At 23.1% G+C, this 20,934-nt stretch overlaps 2 protein-coding genes across 2 annotated transcripts; both read left to right on the top strand.

The window, feature by feature from the left end:
* Positions 1-2,663: 2,663 nt before the first annotated feature.
* On the top strand, positions 2,664-12,558 carry LOC142224502 (pickpocket protein 11-like). Its single transcript, XM_075294281.1, has 5 exons — positions 2,664-3,436; positions 7,899-8,204; positions 8,268-8,728; positions 8,795-8,963; positions 12,139-12,558. The coding sequence occupies exons 1-5, from the start codon at positions 2,664-2,666 to the stop codon at positions 12,494-12,496; spliced, it is 2,067 nt and encodes a 688-aa protein (XP_075150396.1). The 3' UTR covers positions 12,497-12,558.
* A 232-nt stretch (positions 12,559-12,790) lies between these two features.
* On the top strand, positions 12,791-19,560 carry ppk16 (pickpocket 16). The gene is made up of 6 exons (XM_075294279.1): positions 12,791-13,263; positions 18,073-18,381; positions 18,439-18,902; positions 18,975-19,143; positions 19,215-19,321; positions 19,393-19,560. Exons 1-6 carry the CDS (start codon positions 12,791-12,793, stop codon positions 19,503-19,505), a joined length of 1,635 nt encoding a protein of 544 aa, XP_075150394.1. The 3' UTR covers positions 19,506-19,560.
* The last annotated feature ends 1,374 nt before the right edge of the window (positions 19,561-20,934 follow it).

Below are 20,934 nucleotides of genomic sequence, written 5' to 3'. Positions count from 1 at the left end.
CAACCACACTTAAAATTCTTGTGAATTTTAAGTGTGGTTTATCAATGAAAGGTATCCTTTTCCTCAACATTAAGCACTATATAATAACATACAAAGAATTCCTGTTTCCCATCCAATAAATCGGAAAAGGTCAAAATCTTTGGATCCAAGTAAACTTTTTTTTGAGTGTACTTTAAAAAAGTCAAACAAAGGGGAGGTCCGCCACCAAATATCGAAATATAAATTTTCAAAAAGTCCGACAAAGGGGAGGTCCTCCTCCGCGACCAAGTGTCAAAAACTGAGGTAAACTATTTTCACCACATGAGCGCCCCCTATGATCTCTGAAAGTTTCATATAAATCGGTTCAGCCGTTTCCGATCCTACCCGGAACATACAAACAAACATACTTAGAATTTTATATATATAAATAAATGGAAAAAATAAAGCTAAAGTATTTTATATAGAACATTTTTTTGACAAAATAATTTTGACAATATTTTTCTATAGAAATAAAATTTTTACATCATTTTTTATAGAAAAAAAAAATTTTACACAATTTTCTATGGAAATAAAAGTTTGACAACATTTTCTATAGAAATAAAATTTTGAAAAAATTTACTATAGAAATAAAATTTTGACAACATTTTCCATAGAAATAAAATTTTGACAACATTTTCTATAGAAATAAAATTTTGACAAAATTTTCTATAAAAAAAATTTTTTCACAACATTTTCTATAGAAATAAAATTTTGAAAAAATTTTCTATAGAAATAACATTTTGAGAAAATTTTCTATAGAAATAAAATTTAGAGAAAATTTTCTATAGAAATAAAATTTTGAAAAAATTTTTTTATAGAAAAAAAATTTTGAGAAAATTTTTTATAGAAATAAAATTTTCTTAAAAATAAAATTTTGAGAAAATTTTCTTTAAAAATAAAATTTGACAAATTATTTTATAGAGATTTAATTTTGACAAAATTTTCTTTAAAAATAAAATTTTGAAAAAATTTTCTATAGAAATAAAATTTTGACAAAATTTTCTATAAAAAAATTTTTTTCACAACATAGAAATAATATTTTGAAAAAATTTTCTATAGAAATGACATTTTGAGAAAAATTTCTATAGAAATAAAATTTAGAGAAAATTTTCTATAGAAATAAAATTTAGAGAAAATTTTCTATAGAAATAAAATTTTGAGAAAATTTTTTATAGAAATAAAATTTTCTTAAAAATAAAATTTTGAGAAAATTTTCTTTAAAAATAAAATTTGACTAATTATTTTATAGAGATTTAATTTTGACAAAATTTTCTTTAAAAATAAAATTTTGAAAAAATTTTCTATAGAAATAAAATTTTGAGGATATTTTCTATAGAAATAAAATTTTGACAACATTTTCTATAGAAATAAAAGTTGGACAAAATTTTCTATGGACGAAAAAAAAATGTTGATAAATTTTTCTATAGAAATAAAATTTTGAGAAAATTTTCTATAGAAATAAAATTTTGACAACATTTTCTATAGAAATAAAAGTTGGACAAAATTTTCTATGGAAATAAAATGTTGATAAATTTTTCTATAGAAATAAGATTTTGAGAAAATTTTCTATAGAAATTAAATTTTGCTAAAATTTTCTATAGAAATAAAATTTTAAAATTTTAAGGATAAAAATTCTCATAGAAATAAAATTTTTCTAACATTTTCTTTAAAAAAAAAATGTTGAGAAAAATTTTATAGAAATAACAAAATTTTCTACAGAAATAATATTTTGACAAAATTTTCTATAGAAATAAAATGTTGATAAATTTTTCTATAGAAATAAAATTTGGACAAAATTTTCTATAGAAATAAAATTAAAAAAAAATTAAAGAAATATTGACAGCCACCCTGACATTCCCACTTATGAGAAATAATCTGGAAGAATATTGAAAAAAAAATCCGAAATGGTAATATGTTATCTGTACAGGATAACCACGTTACCCTCTTTATAATGCTGAAAAATTACACAAAATTCGCACAAACATTTGTAAATTCCCCACAAAAACCCCAAGTTACCAACTCAAAAATGTCGTCCCCATTCCTGAAGAAATATCCGTTATTTGGGGGAAAACCCCCCATATTGGCATCACTGGTTACAGAGTCTTGGCGAACTTGGAAAAAGGGGCTTCCGAATAAAACTGCTCAAAAATATTGATGTATATTAGAAAAATTTTATTCGGGTTCGAAGGTATCGATAGTATGTCTTGCGAACAAAATACTACAAATATTTACATTTTTCTATTTCGTAAATTTATTTCGCAAAAATCGAAAATTTAGTTCGTTTTAGCGAACTTTCGCCTTGGGTGGGAATATAAATAGTTTGAACACCCCTACACCCCTACTTAACCAACAATATACTCAGTGCCTTTCAAACAGTTAAGTACTAATACCTTTAATGAAAATAAATTAAAGCATACTGTTAGGCTGATGACAATTCCTTGTACAGGGGTTGGGGTTTCACTATCTTACAAGAAACATCGGCATGTCGAACATATAAAAGGCATAACTTTCACTTGCATATAGAATTATTCGCTGCTCGCCTTAAAGCAACAAAACCTATAAAAATAAACTGCTTATTTCCAACAAAAGTTATTAGTCGAGAATAATTTTAAGAGTACGTACAAGGTAAACAAGAACTCCGAAAAATGTTGTCCAATAAAAAATCCCCAAAAATTCAATCAACCAAGGACAACAAGCAGCAACCTATATATTACATAACATTTGATGATTATTTAAAACCCACAAAATTTCATAAAAATCCCAAACCTTTGCTATTGACCGATAAACAAAATCGTAAACCTGAATTGCGTTTAAAACTTTTAGAACATCCAGTTCTGGTGGCAGGCCGTAAATCAAAATGGAAAAATTTTAAGGAAAATTTAAAAAACATCGTTCAAGTGAAAACTGCCAAACCAGAGAAATCAAAAACATTTCTTCGAACTCCAGAGCATAAAAAGCAAGCAAAAGAAAATGGAATTTGTTATGAATACAATCAACGAATTAAAAAATTTGCCAAACATTGGCAAGATAAGACTTTAAATCGTTGCTCTACGAATTTGATCAGTTCTCTGAAACTTCCGAAATTTTTGGCTTTTCTCAAGGCCCGCAATGATGATGGATTGTGTAAGCGTAAATCTGGATTTGAAATTTATTGTGAAATGGCCAGTATTCATGGTTTCATTAATTTTGTTGGTGCTACAACGGGGCAACGGGCTTTTTGGTGTTTTGTCATATTTGTGGCCATATCAATGTCTGGTTTTATTCTATTACTATCGCATTTGATGAATAAGAGTACACCGACTATAGTGTATACGGAAAGTACGCAACATCCAACGTTTTTTATACCATTTCCATCGGTTACCATCTGTAATTTGAATTTAATGTCGAAGAGCAGAGTACGATCGCTGGCTGAAAGATTGTAAGTAAAATAGATTAAAATAAAATATCAAAATTTTACTTCTATAGAACATTTTCTCAAAATTTTACTTCTATAGAACATTTTCTCAAAATTTTAATTCTATAGAAAAATTTTTTTTTAAATTTTATTTCTATAGAAATTTTTCTAAAAATTTTATTTTATTGAAAACTTTCCTCAAAATTTTACTTCTATAGAAAATTTTCAAAATTTTATTTCCAACGAAAACGTTGTCAAAATTTATTTTCTATAAAGAGTTTTATCAAAATTTTATTTCTATTTGGCAAAAAATTATTTCTATAGAAAATGTTTGGCAAAAATTTATTTCTATAGACACTGTTGTCAAAATTTTATTTCTATAGAAAAATTTATCAGAATTTTTTTCTATAGAATATTTTCTCCAAATTTTATTTCTATATGAAATTTTCGCAAAAATTTATTTCGATAGAAAATTTTATCAAAATTATTTCTTTAGAAAATTTTGTCAAAATTTTATTTCTATAGAAACTTTTGTCAAAATTTTATTTCTATAGAAAATGTTGTCAAAATTTTATTTCTATAGAAAATTTTGTCACAACGTTATTTCTATAGAAAATTTTGTCAAAATGTTATTTCTATAGAAAATGTTGTCAAAATTTTATTTCTATAGAAAATGTTGTCAAAATTTTATTTCTATAGAAAATTTTGTCAAAATTTTATTTCTATAGAAAATTTTCCCAAAATGTTATTTCTATAGAAAATTTTGTCAAAATTTTATTTCTATAGAAAATTTTGTCAAAACTTTATTTCTATAGAAAATTTTGTCAAAATTTTGTTTCTATAGAAAATTTTGTCGCAATTTTATTTCTATAGAAAATTTTGTGAAAATTTTATTTCTATAGAAAATTTTGTCAACATTTTATTTCCATAGAAAATTTTGTCAAAATATTATTTCTACAGAAAATTTTTGGCAAAAATTTATTTCTATAGACAATTTTGTCAACATTTTATTTTAATAGAAAATTTTATCAAAATATTTTTGTATAGAAAATTTTGTCAAAATTTTATTTCTGTAGAAATTTCTTTCAAAATTTTATTTCTATTAAAAATTTTGTCAAAATTTTATTTCTATTGAAACTTTTGTTAAAAATGTATTTCTATAGAAAATTTTGCCAAAATTTTATTTCAATAGAAAATTTTGCCAAAATTTTATTTCAATAGAAAATTTTCCCAAAATTTTATTTCTTTAGAAAATTTTTACAAAATTTTATTTCTATAGAAAATTTTGTCAAAATTTTATTTCTATAGAAAATGTTGTCAAAATTTTATTTCTATAGAAACTGTTGTCCAAGTTTTATTTCTATAAAAAATTTTCTCAAAATTTTATTTCCATAGAAAAATTGTGTCAAAATATTATTTCTATAGAAAAATTTTGTCAAAATATTATTTCTATAGAAAATTTTGTCAAAATTTTGTTTCTATAGAAAATTTTGTCGGAATTTTATTTCTATAGAAAATTTTGTGAAAATTTTATTTCTATAGAAAATTTTGTGAAAATTTTATTTTTATAGAAAATCTTGTCAAAATTTTATTTCTATAGAAAATTTTGTCAAAGTTTTATTTCAATAGAAAATTTTGTCAATATTTTATTTCTATAGAAAAATTTTATCAAAATTTTATTTCAATAGAAAAATTTTGTCAAAATAGTATTTCTATAGAATATTTTTGGCAAAAATTTATTTCTATAGAGAATGTTGTCAAAATTTTATTTTTATAAAAAATTTTATCAAAATATTTTTGTATAGAAAATTTTGTCAACATTTTATTTCTATAAAAAATTTTGTCAAAATTTTATTTCTATAGAATTTTTCTTTCAAAATTTTATTTCTATTGCAAATTTTGTCAAAATTTTATTTCTATTGAAAGTTTTGTCAAAATTTTATTTCTATAGAAATTTTGCCAAATATTATTTCTATAGAAAAATTTTGTCAAAATATTATTATTATAGAAAATTTTTGGCAAAATTTTATTTCCATAGACAATGTTGTCAAAATTTTAGTTTTATAGAAATTTTTATCAAAATATTTTTGTATAGAAAATTTTGTCAAAATTTTTATTCTATTGAAACTTTTTTCTATTGAAACTTTTGTCAAAATTTTATATCTAAGAAAATTTTGCCAACATTTTATTTCTATTGAAAATTTTGCCAAAATTTTATTTCTATAGAAAATTTTCCCAAATTTTATTTCTATAAAAAAATTTTGTCAAAATATTATTTCTATAGAAAAATTTTGTCAAAATATTATCTCTTTACAAAATTTTTGGCAAAAATTTATCTATAGACAATGTTGTCAAAATTTTGTTTTTATAGAAAATTTTATCAAAATATTTTTGTATAGAAAATTTTGTCAAAATTTTATTTCTATAAAAAATTTTGTCAAAATTTTATTCCTTTAGAACATTTTTTTTTTTCAAAATTTTATTTCATTGAAAATTTTGTCAAAGTTTTATTTCTATAGAAAATTTCCCAAAATTTTATTTCTATTGAAAATTTTGTCAAAATTTTATTTCTGTTGAAACTTTTGTCAACATTTTATTTCTATAGAAAATTTTGTCAAAATTGTATTTCTATAGAAAATTTTGTAAACATTTTATTTCTATAGAAAATTTTGTCAAAATTTTATTTCTATAGAATATTTTTTCAAAATTTTATTTCTATAGAATTTTTTTTTTGAAAATTTTATTTCTATAGAAAATTTTGCCAAAATTTTATTTCTATAAAAAATTTTGTCAAAATTTTATTTCTATAGAAAATTTTCTCAAAATTTTATTTCCATAGAAAATTTGTTTTTTCTATAGAAAATTTTATAAATTATTTCTATAGAAAATTTTATCAACAATATTATATTTTACAGAAAGTTTCCTCAAAATTATTTCCACAGAAAATTTTGTCAAAGTTTTATTTCTATAGCAATTTTTTTTTTAATTTTATTTCTATAGAAAATTTTAGTTCTATAGAAACTGTTGTCAAAAATTTAATTTCCATAGAAAAAATTTTTTCAAAATTTTATTTCTATAGAAAATTTTGTCAAAATTTTATTTCTATAGAAAATTTTGTCACAATTTTATTTCTACAGAAAATTTTGTCAAAATTTAATTTTTTTAGAAAATTATACCTAAAATTTTATTTCTATAGAAATTTTTTTCAAAATTTTATTTCTATAGAAAATTTTCCCAAAATGTTATTTTTTTAGAAAATTGTACCTAAAATTTTATTTCTATCGAAATTTTTTTCAAAATTTTATTTCTATAGAAAATTTTGTCAAAATTTTATTTCCATAGGAAATTTTGTCAAAATTTTTATTTCTGTAGCAAATTTTGTCTAAATTTTATTTCTATAGAAAATTTGTTTTTCTATAGAAAATTTTATAAATTATTTCTATAGAAAATTTTATCAACAATATTATATTTTAATGAAAGTTTCCTCAAAATTATTTCCACAGAAAATTTTGTCAAAGTTTTATTTCTATAGCATTTTTTTTTAATTTTATTTCTATAGAATATTTTAATTCTATAGAAACTGCTGTCAAAAATTTAATTTCCATGGAAAAATTTTTTTCAAAATTTTATTTCTATAGAAAATTTTGTCACAATTTTATTTCTACAAAAAATTTTGTCAAAATTTTATTTTTTTAGAAAATTGTACCTAAAATATTATTTCTATAGAAATTTTTTTCAAAATTTTATTTCTATAGAAAATTTTGTCAAAATTTTATTTTTTTAGAAAATTGTACCTAAAATTTTATTTCTATCGATTTTTTTTTCAAAATTTTATTTCTATAGAAAATTTTGTCAAAATTTTTTTGTATAGAAAATTTTGTCAAAATTTTTATTTCTATAGCAAATTTTGTCAAAATTTTATTCCTATTGAAAATTTTGTCAAAATTTTATTTCTATAGAAAATTTTGTCAAAATTTTTTTGTATAGAAAATTTTGTCAAAGTTTTTATTTCTATAACAAATTTTGTCAAAATTTTATTTCTATAGAAAATTTTGTCCAAATTTTATTTCTATAGAAAATTTTGTCAAAAATTTATTTCTATTGAAACTTTTGTCAAAATTTTATTTCTATAGAAACTTTTCTCAATATTTTATTTCTATAGAAAATTTTTACAAAATATTATTTCTATAGAAAATTTTTGGCAAAAATTTATTTCTATAGACAATGTTGTCAAAATTTTATTTTTATAGAAAATTTTATCAAAATATTTTTGTATAGAAAATTTTTTCAAAATTTTATTTCTATAAAAAATGTTGTCAAAATGTTGTTTCTATTGAAAATTTTGTCAACATTTTATTTCGATAGGATTTTTTTTTTTAATTTTATTTCTATAGAAAATTCTGTCAAAATTTTATTTCTCTAGAAAATGTAATTTCCATTGAAGCATTTTTTATTTCTATAGAAAATTTTAAATTTTTAATTTCAGCCACAAAAACACCAACTTTACTATCGATGAAGTAATTCATTTCTTTCGCTTGACTCTATATACTTCCGAAACAATTGATGCTGGACCTGAAGAATTCAAAAAATTGGATGACATTTTGGAAAAGAACAATATAACAATGTGGCAATTAGAGGAAAGACTTAAACCGAATTGTCAAACTTCTATTTTGAGATGTAAATGGAAAGGACATTACGAGAAATGCAATCACATTTTTAAGAAAATAAAAACCTCTCAGGGTTATTGTTGTTCCTTCAATAATATGATGTTAAAAAAGAATATCTACAAAAGGTTAGTGAACAAAAATCTAATAAACGTAAACATTCAAAATTAAAAGTGATTTCCTCCAAACAGAACAGATATGATGGGCAATGAAGAGGTGGAGTATACCACTAGCTGTGGTCCACCCACAGGACTAAGTGTTTTATTAAATCCTGAATTGGAAGATTATCACTTAGCAGCACGTAAAACACCTGGCATGCAAGTGTTCATACAGGATTCCTATGATTTTACCGATAATAATGCTTTGCAAAGTATTATAACACCGAAAAGTGTCAATCATCTTGGTATAACACCTCAAGAGACAAGAGCCACTGATTATATAGAATCTTTGGAATTACGTACTCGTCGTTGTTATCTACCCCAAGAAAGAAAACTTTTCTATTTTCCCACTTATTCACAACCAAATTGTTTGGCCGAATGTCGTTCGGCTAAATTGTATGAGAAATGTCGATGTACGCTAAACAATTGGCCGCAAAAAGTAAATTGGACCATTTGTGGCTTAAGAGAAAGAGAATGCGTCTTGAAGAATAAAGGTAAAGGGATTTTTTTACTATATATTCGCTTAAAGAAATTAAATGATTTCTATTTGAAACTTTCAGATATTTATAATTCTTTCTTACAATCGAATAATGCCGATTATCGTAATAATTATTATGCTGAGAGTTTCATTTGTGATTGTTATCCTTTGTGCGATTTCAATATGTATGCCTTAAATATGGATTCCGGAAAATTAGATCGAAAATTTGCTCTAACCGATCAACGATTTTTGTAAGTAATCACAATTATTTTTATTTATATGATATACATGCTCAATAATGCGTATGACTAACATTAATTTAGGATACAATAGGGGGTATGAGGAGTTTGGCCTGTTATCACAGTTGCCACAGTTGGTAGAATTCTACCAAAATATGTAGATTTTTCAAAGAGGAGAAATAAACTCTTGATAAAATTTTTTATCGAAATAAATTTTTGACAAAATTATCTATAAAAATAAACTTTTGACAAAATTTTTTATAGAAACAAAATGTTGACAATTTTTTTTGTAGAAATAAACTTTTGGCAAAATTTTTTATAAAAATAAAATTGTGACGAAATTTTCTATAGAAATAAAATTTTGACATTTTTTTTGTAGAAATAAACTTTTGACAAAATTTTTTATAGAAATAAAATTTTGACAAAATTTTCTATAGAAATAAAATTTTTGAGAAATTTTCTATTGAAAATTTTTTTCAAGAAAATTTTCTATAGAAATAAAATGTTAACAAATTTTTTTCCTAAAAAAAAAATTACAAAATTTTCTATAAAAGTAAAATGTTGAAAAAATTTTCTATAGAAATAAAACTTTGCTAAAATTTTCTATAAAAATAAAATTTTGCTAAATAATGACTGTGGGAAAGTTCACTCGGCCGAAAGGAAACATGTACAGCCAGGCGTGTACAGATTTGTATCTGGCGGTTTCTTTTCAATGACTTTGTTGATAAAGTTCCCTAATCTCCTTTGTCCATGAAAGCTCGAATGATAATTAATTGTAAATTGACAAAATTTTCTATAAAAATAAAATGTTGACAATTTGTTTTGGAGAAATAAACTTTAGCATAAAAATAAAATTGTGACAAAATTTTCTATAGAAATAAATTTTTGACAAATTATTTTGTAGAAATAAAATTTTGACAAAATTTCCCATAAAAATAAAATTGTGACAAAATTTTCTATAGAAAAAAAAATTTGATGAAATTTTCTATAGAAATAAAATTTTGACGAAATTTGCTATAGAAATAAAATTTTGACGAAATTTTCTATAGAAATAAAATTTTGACAAAATTTTCTATAGAAATAAAATTTTGACAAAATTGTCTATAGAAATAAAAATTTTGCTAAAATTTTCTATAGAAATAAAATTTTGCTAAATAATGACTGTGGAAAAGTTCACTCGGCTGAAAGGAAACATGTACAGTCAGGCGTGTACAGATTTTTATCTGGCGGTTTCTTTTCAATGACTTTGTTGATAAAGTTCCCTAATCTCCTTTGTCCATGAAAGCTCGAATGATAAATAATTGTAAATTGTCAAAATTTTCTATAGAAATAAAATTTTGACAATTTTTTTTTTGGAGAAATAAACTTTTAGCAAAATTTTTTTTATAGAAATAAAATTTTGACAAAATTTCCCATAAAAATAAAATTGTGACAAAATTTTCTATAGAAATAAAATTTTGACAATTATTTTGTAGAAATAAACTTTTGACAAAATTTATTATAGAAATAAAATTTTGACAAAATTTCCCATAAAAATAAAATTGTGACAAAATTTTCTATAGAAATAAAATGTTGACAAAATTTTCTATAGAAATAAAATTTTGACGAAATTTTCTATAGAAATAAAATTTTGACAAAATTTTCTATAGAAATAAAATTTGGACAAAATTGTCTATAGAAATAAAATTTTGACAAAATTTTCTATAGAAATAAACTTTTGACAAAATTTATTATAGAAATAAAATTTTGACAAAGTTTTCTAAAGAAATAAAATTTTGCTAAAATTTATTATAGAAATAAAATTTTGACAAAATTTCCCATAAAAATTAAATTGTGACAAAATTTTCTATAGAAATAAAATTTTGATGAAATTTTCTATAGAAATAAAATTTTGACGAAATTTTCTATAGAAATAAAATTTTGACGAAATTTTCTATAGAAATAAAATTTTGACAAAATTTTCTATAGAAATAAAATTTTGACAAAATTGTCTATAGAAATAAAAATTTTGACAAAATTTTCTATAGAAATAAAATTTTGCTAAAATTTTCTATAGAAATAAAATTTTGCTAAATAATGACTGTGGAAAAGTTCACTCGGCTGAAAGGAAACATGTACAGTCAGGCGTGTACAGATTTTTATCTGGCGGTTTCTTTTCAATGACTTTGCTGATAAAGTTCCCTAATCTCCTTTGTCCATGAAAGCTCGAATGATAAATAATTGTAAATTGCCAAAATTTTCTATAAAAATAAAATTTTGACAATTTTTTTTTTGAGAAATAAACTTTTAGCAAAATTTTTTTTAGAAATAAAATTTTGACAAAATTTTCCATAAAAATAAAATTGTGACAAAATTTTCTATAGAAATAAAATTTTGACAAAATTTTCTATAAATATAAAATTTTGACAAAATTTTCTATAGAAATAAAATTTTGTCATTTGTACATGAAAGCTCCAAAGATAATTAATTGTAAATTGACAAAATTATATATAGAAATAAAATTTTGACAACATTTTCTATAGAAATAAAATTTTGCTAAAATTTTCTATAGAAATAAAATTTTGCTAAAATTTTCTATAGAAATAAAATTTTGCTAAATAAAGACTGTGGAAAAGTTCACTCGGCCGAAAGGGAACATGTACAGTCAAGCGTGTACAGCTGTTTCTTTTCAATGACTTTGTTGATAAAGTTCCCTAATCACCGTTGTCCGTGAAAGCTCGAATGATAATTAATTGTAAATTGACAAAATTATATAAAGAAACAAACTTTTGACAAAATTTTCTATAGAAATAAAATTTTGTATAAACGAAAAAGCAAGTTGTCTGCTTTGTTTGAAAGAATTCAAATCTCTTCGAATTTGTTTTCAGCTCGAAGGATATGGCTGACTAAGTTAACGCAAATTGTTCCTACAAATATGCTGCAGAAGGCGCAGCGAAGCGGGCCGGGTTATGCTAATGTTCTATAAATATAACATTTTGACAAAATAAGATATTTTTGTTTGGTAGTTTTGTTTTTGGCAAAATATCAAAATTTTTTTTAATTCACATTTAAACCTCTGAATTCTGCGCCAACTTTGTACCAGTTCCGGATCCAAAATGAACATTTTCCCTACTTTTTTGTCGATGCATTTTTTGCTGGGTTATTTTATATAATTATTATATTTTTTTCTAAATTCATTCACTTTCAGCAAAGACATTAATATCACCAATCACATAGTACTGCATGTCTTCTATGACACTCTCTATGCGGAGCGTATGCGTCTGGATGTCTATGAGAATTGGTTGACATTTATTGGAACGTTTGGTGGTATAACAGGACTCCATATGGGCTATAGTTTTGTATCGGGCTTTGAGATGATATTCTTTGCATTTGTCCGTCCTGCCTGTAATTGGTTGACTAAAAAACAAATACGCTATCGAATAAAGCGACGTCAAAGGAAAGCCCAAATGGAAGCCGAAAAGAAACGCAAAATGGAAGAGGAAAAAGAAAGGCAAGAGCGTATAGAGGCGTTTCTACGAATGCGACCCCATTGTCCACAATATTAAGAACAATTAAATATGATAATTAATAAATGGTATAAAAATATACATATATGTGAAAAATTCAATTACCATAGTCTGATGGGTTTGTTACGATTGAGAGGTTAATTGAAGGTTCATTCAAATTAATGATGGTCATGGTCAATCATAGGAGACATTGTAATGATGGTTTTGAGTGATTAGTAGACAACACTTGTTGTTCTTAATCTATTGGTGTCAGGGATAAAATTATCCTTGTTTGTTGTTTTTTTTTTTTAGTAGTTAAGCTAGTTTGACAGAATATACTTGGCGTCCGGGATCATGAAAACTAAAATAAAACCCACATCGTATCATATAAAAACGGTGATACCCTATCAACAAAATTTTGATGGATATTTAAAACCTTCATTTTCTTCATCATGGGATTCAACACACGTCTCAAAGAAACGTCGTCGATCTTCTGCACCGCGGACAAAAGTTCAACACATTAAAATCTGGTTTATGGAGAATTTTCGTAATTTTTGTAATACCACATCATTGCATGGCTTCAATTATATTAGCCGTTTGGATTTGTCACACAATGAAAGACTTTTTTGGTTGATTATTACCATCGTAGCGATAATAGTTTCTATCGTTCTCGTTATGATCTCATACATTTGGAATCGTGAAACGCCAACAGTAACGGTCATCGAAAGTTCTCATTATCCCACCTGGAATATACCTTTCCCTGCAGTGACTCTATGCAATTTTAATAAAATATCCAAAACGAAATCTATGAATATGGCCAAGGCATTGTAAGTAAATGTATTTATTTCAAATTGTTTAGCCAGTCAAACAAGTGCTTTGGATAAATAGAAATAAAATTAAAACAAAATTTTTTACAGAAATAAAATTTTGACAAACTTTTATATAGAAATAAAATTTTCACAAAATTTTCTATAGAAATAAAATTTTGACAACATTTTCTAGAGATATAAAATTTTGAAAAAATTTTCTACAAAATACAATTTTGGCACAAGTTTCTATGGAAATAAAATTTTGCCAAAAATTTTCTATAGAAATAAAATTTTGATACAATTTTCTATAGAATTAAAATTTTGACAAAATTTTCTATAGAAATAAAATCTTGAGAAAAATTTCTATAGAATTAAAATGTTGACAAATTTTCTATAGAAATAAAATTTGGAGAAAATTTTGCCGACATCTTCTAGAGAAATAAAATTTTGACAAAATTTTCTATAGAAATAAACTTTTGCTAAAATTTTCTATAGAAATACAATTTTGACAAAATTTTCTATACAAATAAAATGTTGACAAAATTTTGTATAGAAATAAAATGTTGACAAAATTTTCTGCAGAAATAAAATATTGACAAAATTGTTGTATAGATATTAAATTTTGCTATAATTTTCTATAGAAATAAAATTGTGACAAAATTTTCTATGGAAATAAAATTTTGACAAAATTTTTTATAGAAATAAAATTTTGACAAAATTTTCTAAATAAATAAAATTTTGCTAAAATTTTTTATAGAAATACAATTTTGACAAATTTTTTTATACAAATAAAATGTTGACAAAATTTTCTAGAAATAAAATTTTGACAAAATTTTCTATAGAAATAAAATTTTGACAAAATTTTCTATAGAAATAAAATTTTGCTAAAATTTTCGTAACAAATAAAAATTTTAACAAAATTTTCTATAGAAATAAAATTTTGCTAAAAATTTCTATAGAAATAAAATTTTGCTAAAATTTTCTATAGAAATAAATTTTTAACAAAATTTTCTATAGAAATAAAATGTTGACAAATTTTTTTATAGAAATCAAATATTGACAAAATTTTCTATAGAAATAACATTTTTACAAGATTTTCTATGAAAATAAAATTTTGACAACATTTTCTATAGAAATAAAATTTTCACAAAATTTTCTATAGAACTAAAATTTTACAAATTTTTCTATAGAAATAAAATTTTGCTAAAATTTTCTATAAAAATAAAATTTCCATAACTTTCTATAGAAATAAAATTTTAACAAAATTTTAATGACAGTACAATTTTGCGAAAATTATCTATAGAAATAAAATAGAGGATGCTGATGAAGAATGTGGTAATTCCGAAACAGCTGTACATCCAACCATCTTGCAGTCTATAGGGCTTTTCCCAAATAAATTTGACAAGCATACTTTTCATCTGTTGGTTAAGCTACACTTGTAGTTAAATTTTGCAAAAACTTTCTTTATAATTTGCTCAAAATGTTATATCTATAGATAATTTTGTCAAAATATTATTTCTATAGAAAATATTGCCAAAATTTTATTTCTATAGAAAATTTTGACAAAATTGCATTTCTATAGAAAATTTTATTTCTATATAAAATTTTGTTAAAATTTTATTTCTATAGAAAATTTTGACAAAATTGTATTTGTAACGAAAATTTAAGCAAAATTTTCTTTAGAAAAAAATTGCCAAAATTTTCTATAGAAAAAAAATTTGCCAAAATTTTCTATAGAAATGAAATATTGCTAAAATTTTCTATAAAAATAAAATTTTCACAAAATTTTCTATAGAAATAAAATCTTCACAAAATTGTCTATAGAAATAAGATTTTGACAAATTGTTCTATAGAAATACATTTTTAACAAAATTTTCTATACCAAATAAAATTTTGACAAAACTTTCTATACAAAAAAAAATGTTAAAAAATGTTTAAAATTTTCTATAGAAATACAATTTTGACAAAATTTTCTATACAAATAAAATGTTGACAAAATTTTGTATAGAAATAAAATGTTGACAAAATTTTCTGTAGAAATAAAATATTGACAAAATTGTTGTATAGATATTAAATTTTGCTATAATTTTCTATAGAAATAAAATTGTGACAAAATTTTCTATGGAAATAAAATTTTGACAAAATTTTTTATAGAAATAAAATTTTGACAAAATTTTCTAAATAAATAAAATTTTGCTAAAATTTTTTATAGAAATACAATTTTGACAAATTTTTTTATACAAATAAAATGTTGACAAAATTTTCTAGAAATAAAATTTTGACAAAATTTTCTATAGAAATAAAATTTTGACAAAATTTTCTATAGAAATAAAATTTTGACAAAATTTTCTATAGAAATAAAATTTTGCTAAAATTTTCGTTACAAATAAAAATTTTAACAAAATTTTCTATAGAAATAAAATTTTGCTAAAAATTTCTATAGAAATAAAATTTTGCTAAAATTTTCTATAGAAATAAATTTTTAACAAAATTTTCTATAGAAATAAAATGTTGACACATTTTTTTATAGAAATAAAATATTGACAAAATTTTCTATAGAAATAAAATTTTTACAAGATTTTCTATGAAAATAAAATTTTGACAACATTTTCTATAGATATAAAATTTTCACAAAATTTTCTATAGAACTAAAATTTTACAAATTTTTCTATAGAAATAAAATTTTGCTAAAATTTTCTATAAAAATAAAATTTCCATAACTTTCTATAGAAATAAAATTTTAACAAAATTTTAATGACAATACAATTTTGCGAAAATTATCTATAGAAATAAAATAGAGGATGCTGATGAAGAATGTGGTAATTCCGAAACAGCTGTACATCCAACCATCTTGCAGTCTATAGGGCTTTTCCCAAATAAATTTGACAAGCATACTTTTCATCTGTTGGTTAAGCTACACTTGTAGTTAAATTTTGCAAAAACTTTCTTTATAATTTGCTCAAAATGTTTTATCTATAGAAAATTTTGTCAAAATATTATTTCTATAGAAAATATTGCCAAAATTTTATTTCTATAGAAAATTTTGACAAAATTGTATTTCTATAGAAAATTTTATTTCTATATAAAATTTTGTTAAAATTTTATTTCTATAGAAAATTTTGACAAAGTTGTATTTGTAACGAAAATTTAAGCAAAATTTTCTTTAGAAAAAAAATTGCCAAAATTTTCTATAGAAAAAAAATTTGCCAAAATTTTCTATAGAAATAAAATATTGCTAAAATTTTCTATAAAAATAAAATTTTCACAAAATTTTCTATAGAAATAAAATCTTCACAAAATTGTCTATAGAAATAAGATTTTGGCAAATTGTTCTATAGAAATACATTTTTAACAAAATTTTCTATACCAAATAAAATTTTGACAAAACTTTCTATACAAAAAAAATGTTTAAAATTTTCTATAGAAATAAAATGTTGACAAAATTTTCTTTAGAAATAAAATTTTAACAAAATTTTCTATAGAAATAAAACTTTGACAAAATTTTCTATAGAAACAAAATGTTGACAAAATGTTCTATAGAAATAAAATTTTGACAAAATTTGCTATAGAAATAAAATTTTGACAAAATTTTCTATAGAAATAAAATTTTGACAAAATTTTCTATAGAACTAAAATTTTGACAAAATTTTCTATAAACCTAAAATTTTTACAAAATTTTCTATAGACCCAAAATTTTGAAAATTTTTTCTACAGAAATAAGATTTTGACAAATTGTTCCATAGAAATAAATTTTTAACAAAATTTTCTATACCAAATAAAATTTTGACAAAACTTTCTATACAACAAAAATGTTGATAAAATTTTCTATAGAAATAAAATGTTGACAAATTTTTCTGTAGAAATATGATGTTGACAAAATTTTCTATAGAAATAACATTTTAACAAAATTTTCTATAGAAATAAAATTTTGGCAAAATTTTCTTTTGAAATAAAATTATGATAAAGTTTTCTATGAAAATAAAATTTTTACATTTGCTTTAGAACTAAAATTTTGACAAATTTTTCTATATAAATAAAATTTTGCTAAAATTTTCTATAAAAATAAAATTTTAACAAAATTTTCTATACCAAATAAAATTTTGACAAAATTTTAATAAAAATACAATTTTGTGGAAATTTTCTATAACAGTAAAATTTTGCTAAAATTTTCTTTATAATTTGGTCAAAATTTTTTTTCTGCACAAAATTTGGACAAAATTTTATTTCTATAGAAAATATTGCCAAAATTTTATTTCTATAGAAAATTTGGCAAAATTGAATTTCTATAGAAAATTTTGTCAAAATTTTATTTCTATCGAATATTTTGATAATTTTTTTCCTATAGAAAATTTTTACAAAATTTTATTTGTAACGAAAATTTAAGCAAAACTTCCCATAAAAAAAATTTTCAAAATATTCTATAGAAATAAAATATTGCTAAAATTTTCTATACAAATAAAATTTTGACAAAATTTTCTATAGAAATAAAATCTTTAGAAAATTTTCTATAGAAATAAAATTTTGACAAAATTTTCTATAGAAATAAAATTTTATCAAAATTTTCTATAGAAATAAAATTTTGCGAAAATATTCTCAAGAAACAAAATTTGGCAACATGTTCTATACATATTAAATTTTGACAAAAATTTCGTTAGAAATAAAATTTTGACAAAATTTTCTATAGAATTACAATTTTCACAAAATATTCTATAGAAATAAAATTTTGTCAAATTTTTCTATAGAAATACAATTTTGACAAAAATTTTCTATAAAAATAAATTTTAGTCCAAATGGTAAGTTTTTCTTTTTTATTATTTACTTCTCTAGGAAACGTCCTCAAAATACCAGCGAGGAAGACATTCTTCGAATGTTTCCCATTGTAATGTTTTACAGTTTTGCCTTCAATCAATCCAGTGCTAATATTTCATTGGCCAAGGAAATTCTACAACTCAATAACATGACTCTAAATGATTTAGCAAGGACATTGTCGCCAAATTGTATGGATATGATATCGCGATGTTATTGGAAGGGAACCAATACTCGATGTGATGGTTTATTTCAACCTATCAAGTCAACCGGTTTGGGTGAATGTTGTGCATTTAATTATTTCGGTGAGGAGAAACATAATTTTCCACCGTAAGTAAGAGTGAATATCTTTGCCAAGAAAAACTTTCCTTATATCGTTCTCTACAGAAAAATTGCCTATCAAATTCCCAAACGCCCTTATCGTGTAACAGGCTGTGGTTATCCCACTGGCTTATCGATTCTCATCAATCCCTTTGCCTATGACTATTTTGCTTCATCGTTTAGCAGTTATGGTTTTCGTTTATTAATTCATGATTCCTATAATGCCCCCGATGAGAATGCTGAAACTAAGATCATTTCCTCATCCCGTGAAAGTTTTGTCCACATAAATCCTGAATCGACCTATGCCACAAGTGAGATTAGTAACATGGATATCGAACTGAGGAATTGTCTATTTCCCCATGAGCGCAAATTGGGAATAATGCAACATTATAGCTTTACCAATTGTATGTTCGAATGCCGTATAAAATATATTTTGATGGGATGTGGGTGTGTACCCCATACGGTGCCCAACAATGGAACCTATCGAGTGTGCGATGTCCAGGATTTGAAATGTGTTATTAAGAACAGAAGTAAGAAGAATAACATTTCGATGAAAAATCCTAAGAGATTTCAAATGACATTTTTTGTTTTGGAAATTTTAGTAATCTTTACAAAAGCCTTAAATGACTATAATACCACCCTCTCAGCTGTTAAGACTACACAAAAATTCCCCTGTGATTGTTTGCCCGATTGTCAATCGAATCGTTTTATGTCTGAAATAACCATGGGCCGACTAAATGTTAAATTATTATTTCAAAATGAAGATGTTGAGTAAGTAACTTTTTCTTTAAAACCAAAAACAGGATACAACATAAATTTTTATTTATATCCCCTTTTTCTAGGAGGGCTCCCAATGACACCAATAATATTTTACTTCATATATTCTTTAGTGATCTTATGTCTACTAGATATCGTAAAGAGGTCTATCAAAATTGGTTATCAGCCTTGGGTAAGACTTTTTATGATATTATTATAAATTGGTTTCTATATATAAAATTTTATTTTCATTCAATTTTCCAGCTTCATTTGGTGGTCTCTTAGGTCTAATAATGGGTTTTAGTATTGTGACTGCCTTTGAATTTGTATACTTTCTAACATTTCGACCAGTTTTTAATTATTATAATAACCATTGAATGTCTGTGAATTGTTTAAAATTTTAATAAAAATATGTTCTTTTTATTTAGGTTATTTTTTTTTTTTGATGCGTATGAGTTATAATAATAGTAGGGCAAAGGGTGCGTATGATTAACTTAAGAGGTACAGGGTGCGTATGAACAATCCATAGATATTAGTGGGGCATATGGTGCGTATGATTAATGGAACAAAGTCTTTATAGTTCCCATCGTACCCAAAAAAAAAAACAAAAAAAAATATTACCAAAATATTTTTTATTAAAAAGTTAATTTGAGCTGAAAACCTTTTCAATTAAAAAATTACTTGATACAATTAACATTTTAATCAAACTAGAAACATAAAATCAATGTGTGCAAATTTTTAAATTTTTAATTAAATAATTTATTTATTCCATTAACTTTTTAATCAAACTCTGAGAAACTAAGTCAGTTATAAAAATTATTGCACTTTATAAGTGATACAATCATGTTTTAATCAAACTAAAAACACAAAGTCAGTTAAGAAAATGAGTTTTACAATCGATATCAATTACACTTTTTAATTGATTGAATTAAAAAATTAATTGAAATTTTCTAATGAAATCAATTAAATATTTAATAGAATATTCTCTTGTTTTATTCCCAATTAAAACTGTATTTGATATTATTATTTTCGAGATTGAAAAGATTTCAATTTAAAAACAAGTATAAACGGCCGTAAGTTCGGCCAGGCCGAATCTTATGTACCCTCCACCATGGATTGCGTAGAAACTTCTACGAAAGACTGTCATCCAAAATCGAATTACTTGGGTTGTGGTATCTTAAATAGTTTTGTAAATTGTGAGGTAGTCCATACGTGGTATATATTAGACAAAAAGGTATGTAAGTGTACAAATAATTACGAATCTATATGGAATTTGCACGGTACGTAGGAAGCCAGAATTGAAATATGGGGATCGCTTATATGGGGGCTATATACAATTATGAACTTGATATGGACCAATTTTTGTGTGATTGGGGATCGATTTATCTGAGGGCTATATATAACTATAGACCTATATGGACCTAGTTAGGCATGGTTGTTAACGGCCATATACTAGCACAATGTACCAAATTTCAACTGACTCGGATGACATTTGCTCCTCCAAGAGGCTCCAAAACCACATCTCGGGATCGGTTTATATGGGGGCTATATATGATTATGAACTGATATGGACCACTTTTGGCATGGTTGTTAAATATCATATACTACCACTACGTACCAAATTTCAACCAGATCGGATGAATTTTGCTTCTCCATAAGGCACCGGATGTCAAATCTGGGGATCGTTTTATATGGAGGCTATATATAATTATGGACTGATATGAACCAATTCCTGCATGGTTGTTGGATACCATATACTAACATCACGTACCAAATTTCAACCGAATCGGTTGAATTTTGCTCTTC

The sequence above is a fragment of the Haematobia irritans genome, chromosome 2 (genome assembly GCF_050003625.1).
Source record: "Haematobia irritans isolate KBUSLIRL chromosome 2, ASM5000362v1, whole genome shotgun sequence".
Classification (NCBI taxonomy): Eukaryota; Metazoa; Arthropoda; class Insecta; order Diptera; family Muscidae; genus Haematobia; species Haematobia irritans.
The sequence above is the reverse complement of the archived record's forward strand: the minus strand, read 5'-3'. Positions and strand labels throughout refer to the sequence as shown.

Bases quoted from the DNA above. Each gene is read 5' to 3' on its own strand.
- LOC142224502 (XM_075294281.1), top strand. From the start codon at position 2,664: ATGTTGTCCAATAAAAAATCCCCAAAAATTCAATCAACCAAGGACAAC. The intron at 8,729-8,794 runs GTAAAGGGATTT...TGAAACTTTCAG, and splicing joins ATGCGTCTTGAAGAATAAAG to ATATTTATAATTCTTTCTTA. The intron at 8,964-12,138 runs GTAAGTAATCAC...ATTCACTTTCAG, and splicing joins CTAACCGATCAACGATTTTT to CAAAGACATTAATATCACCA.
- ppk16 (XM_075294279.1), top strand. From the start codon at position 12,791: ATGAAAACTAAAATAAAACCCACATCGTATCATATAAAAACGGTGATA. The intron at 13,264-18,072 runs GTAAGTAAATGT...TTACTTCTCTAG, and splicing joins ATGAATATGGCCAAGGCATT to GAAACGTCCTCAAAATACCA. The intron at 18,382-18,438 runs GTAAGTAAGAGT...CGTTCTCTACAG, and splicing joins GAGAAACATAATTTTCCACC to AAAAATTGCCTATCAAATTC.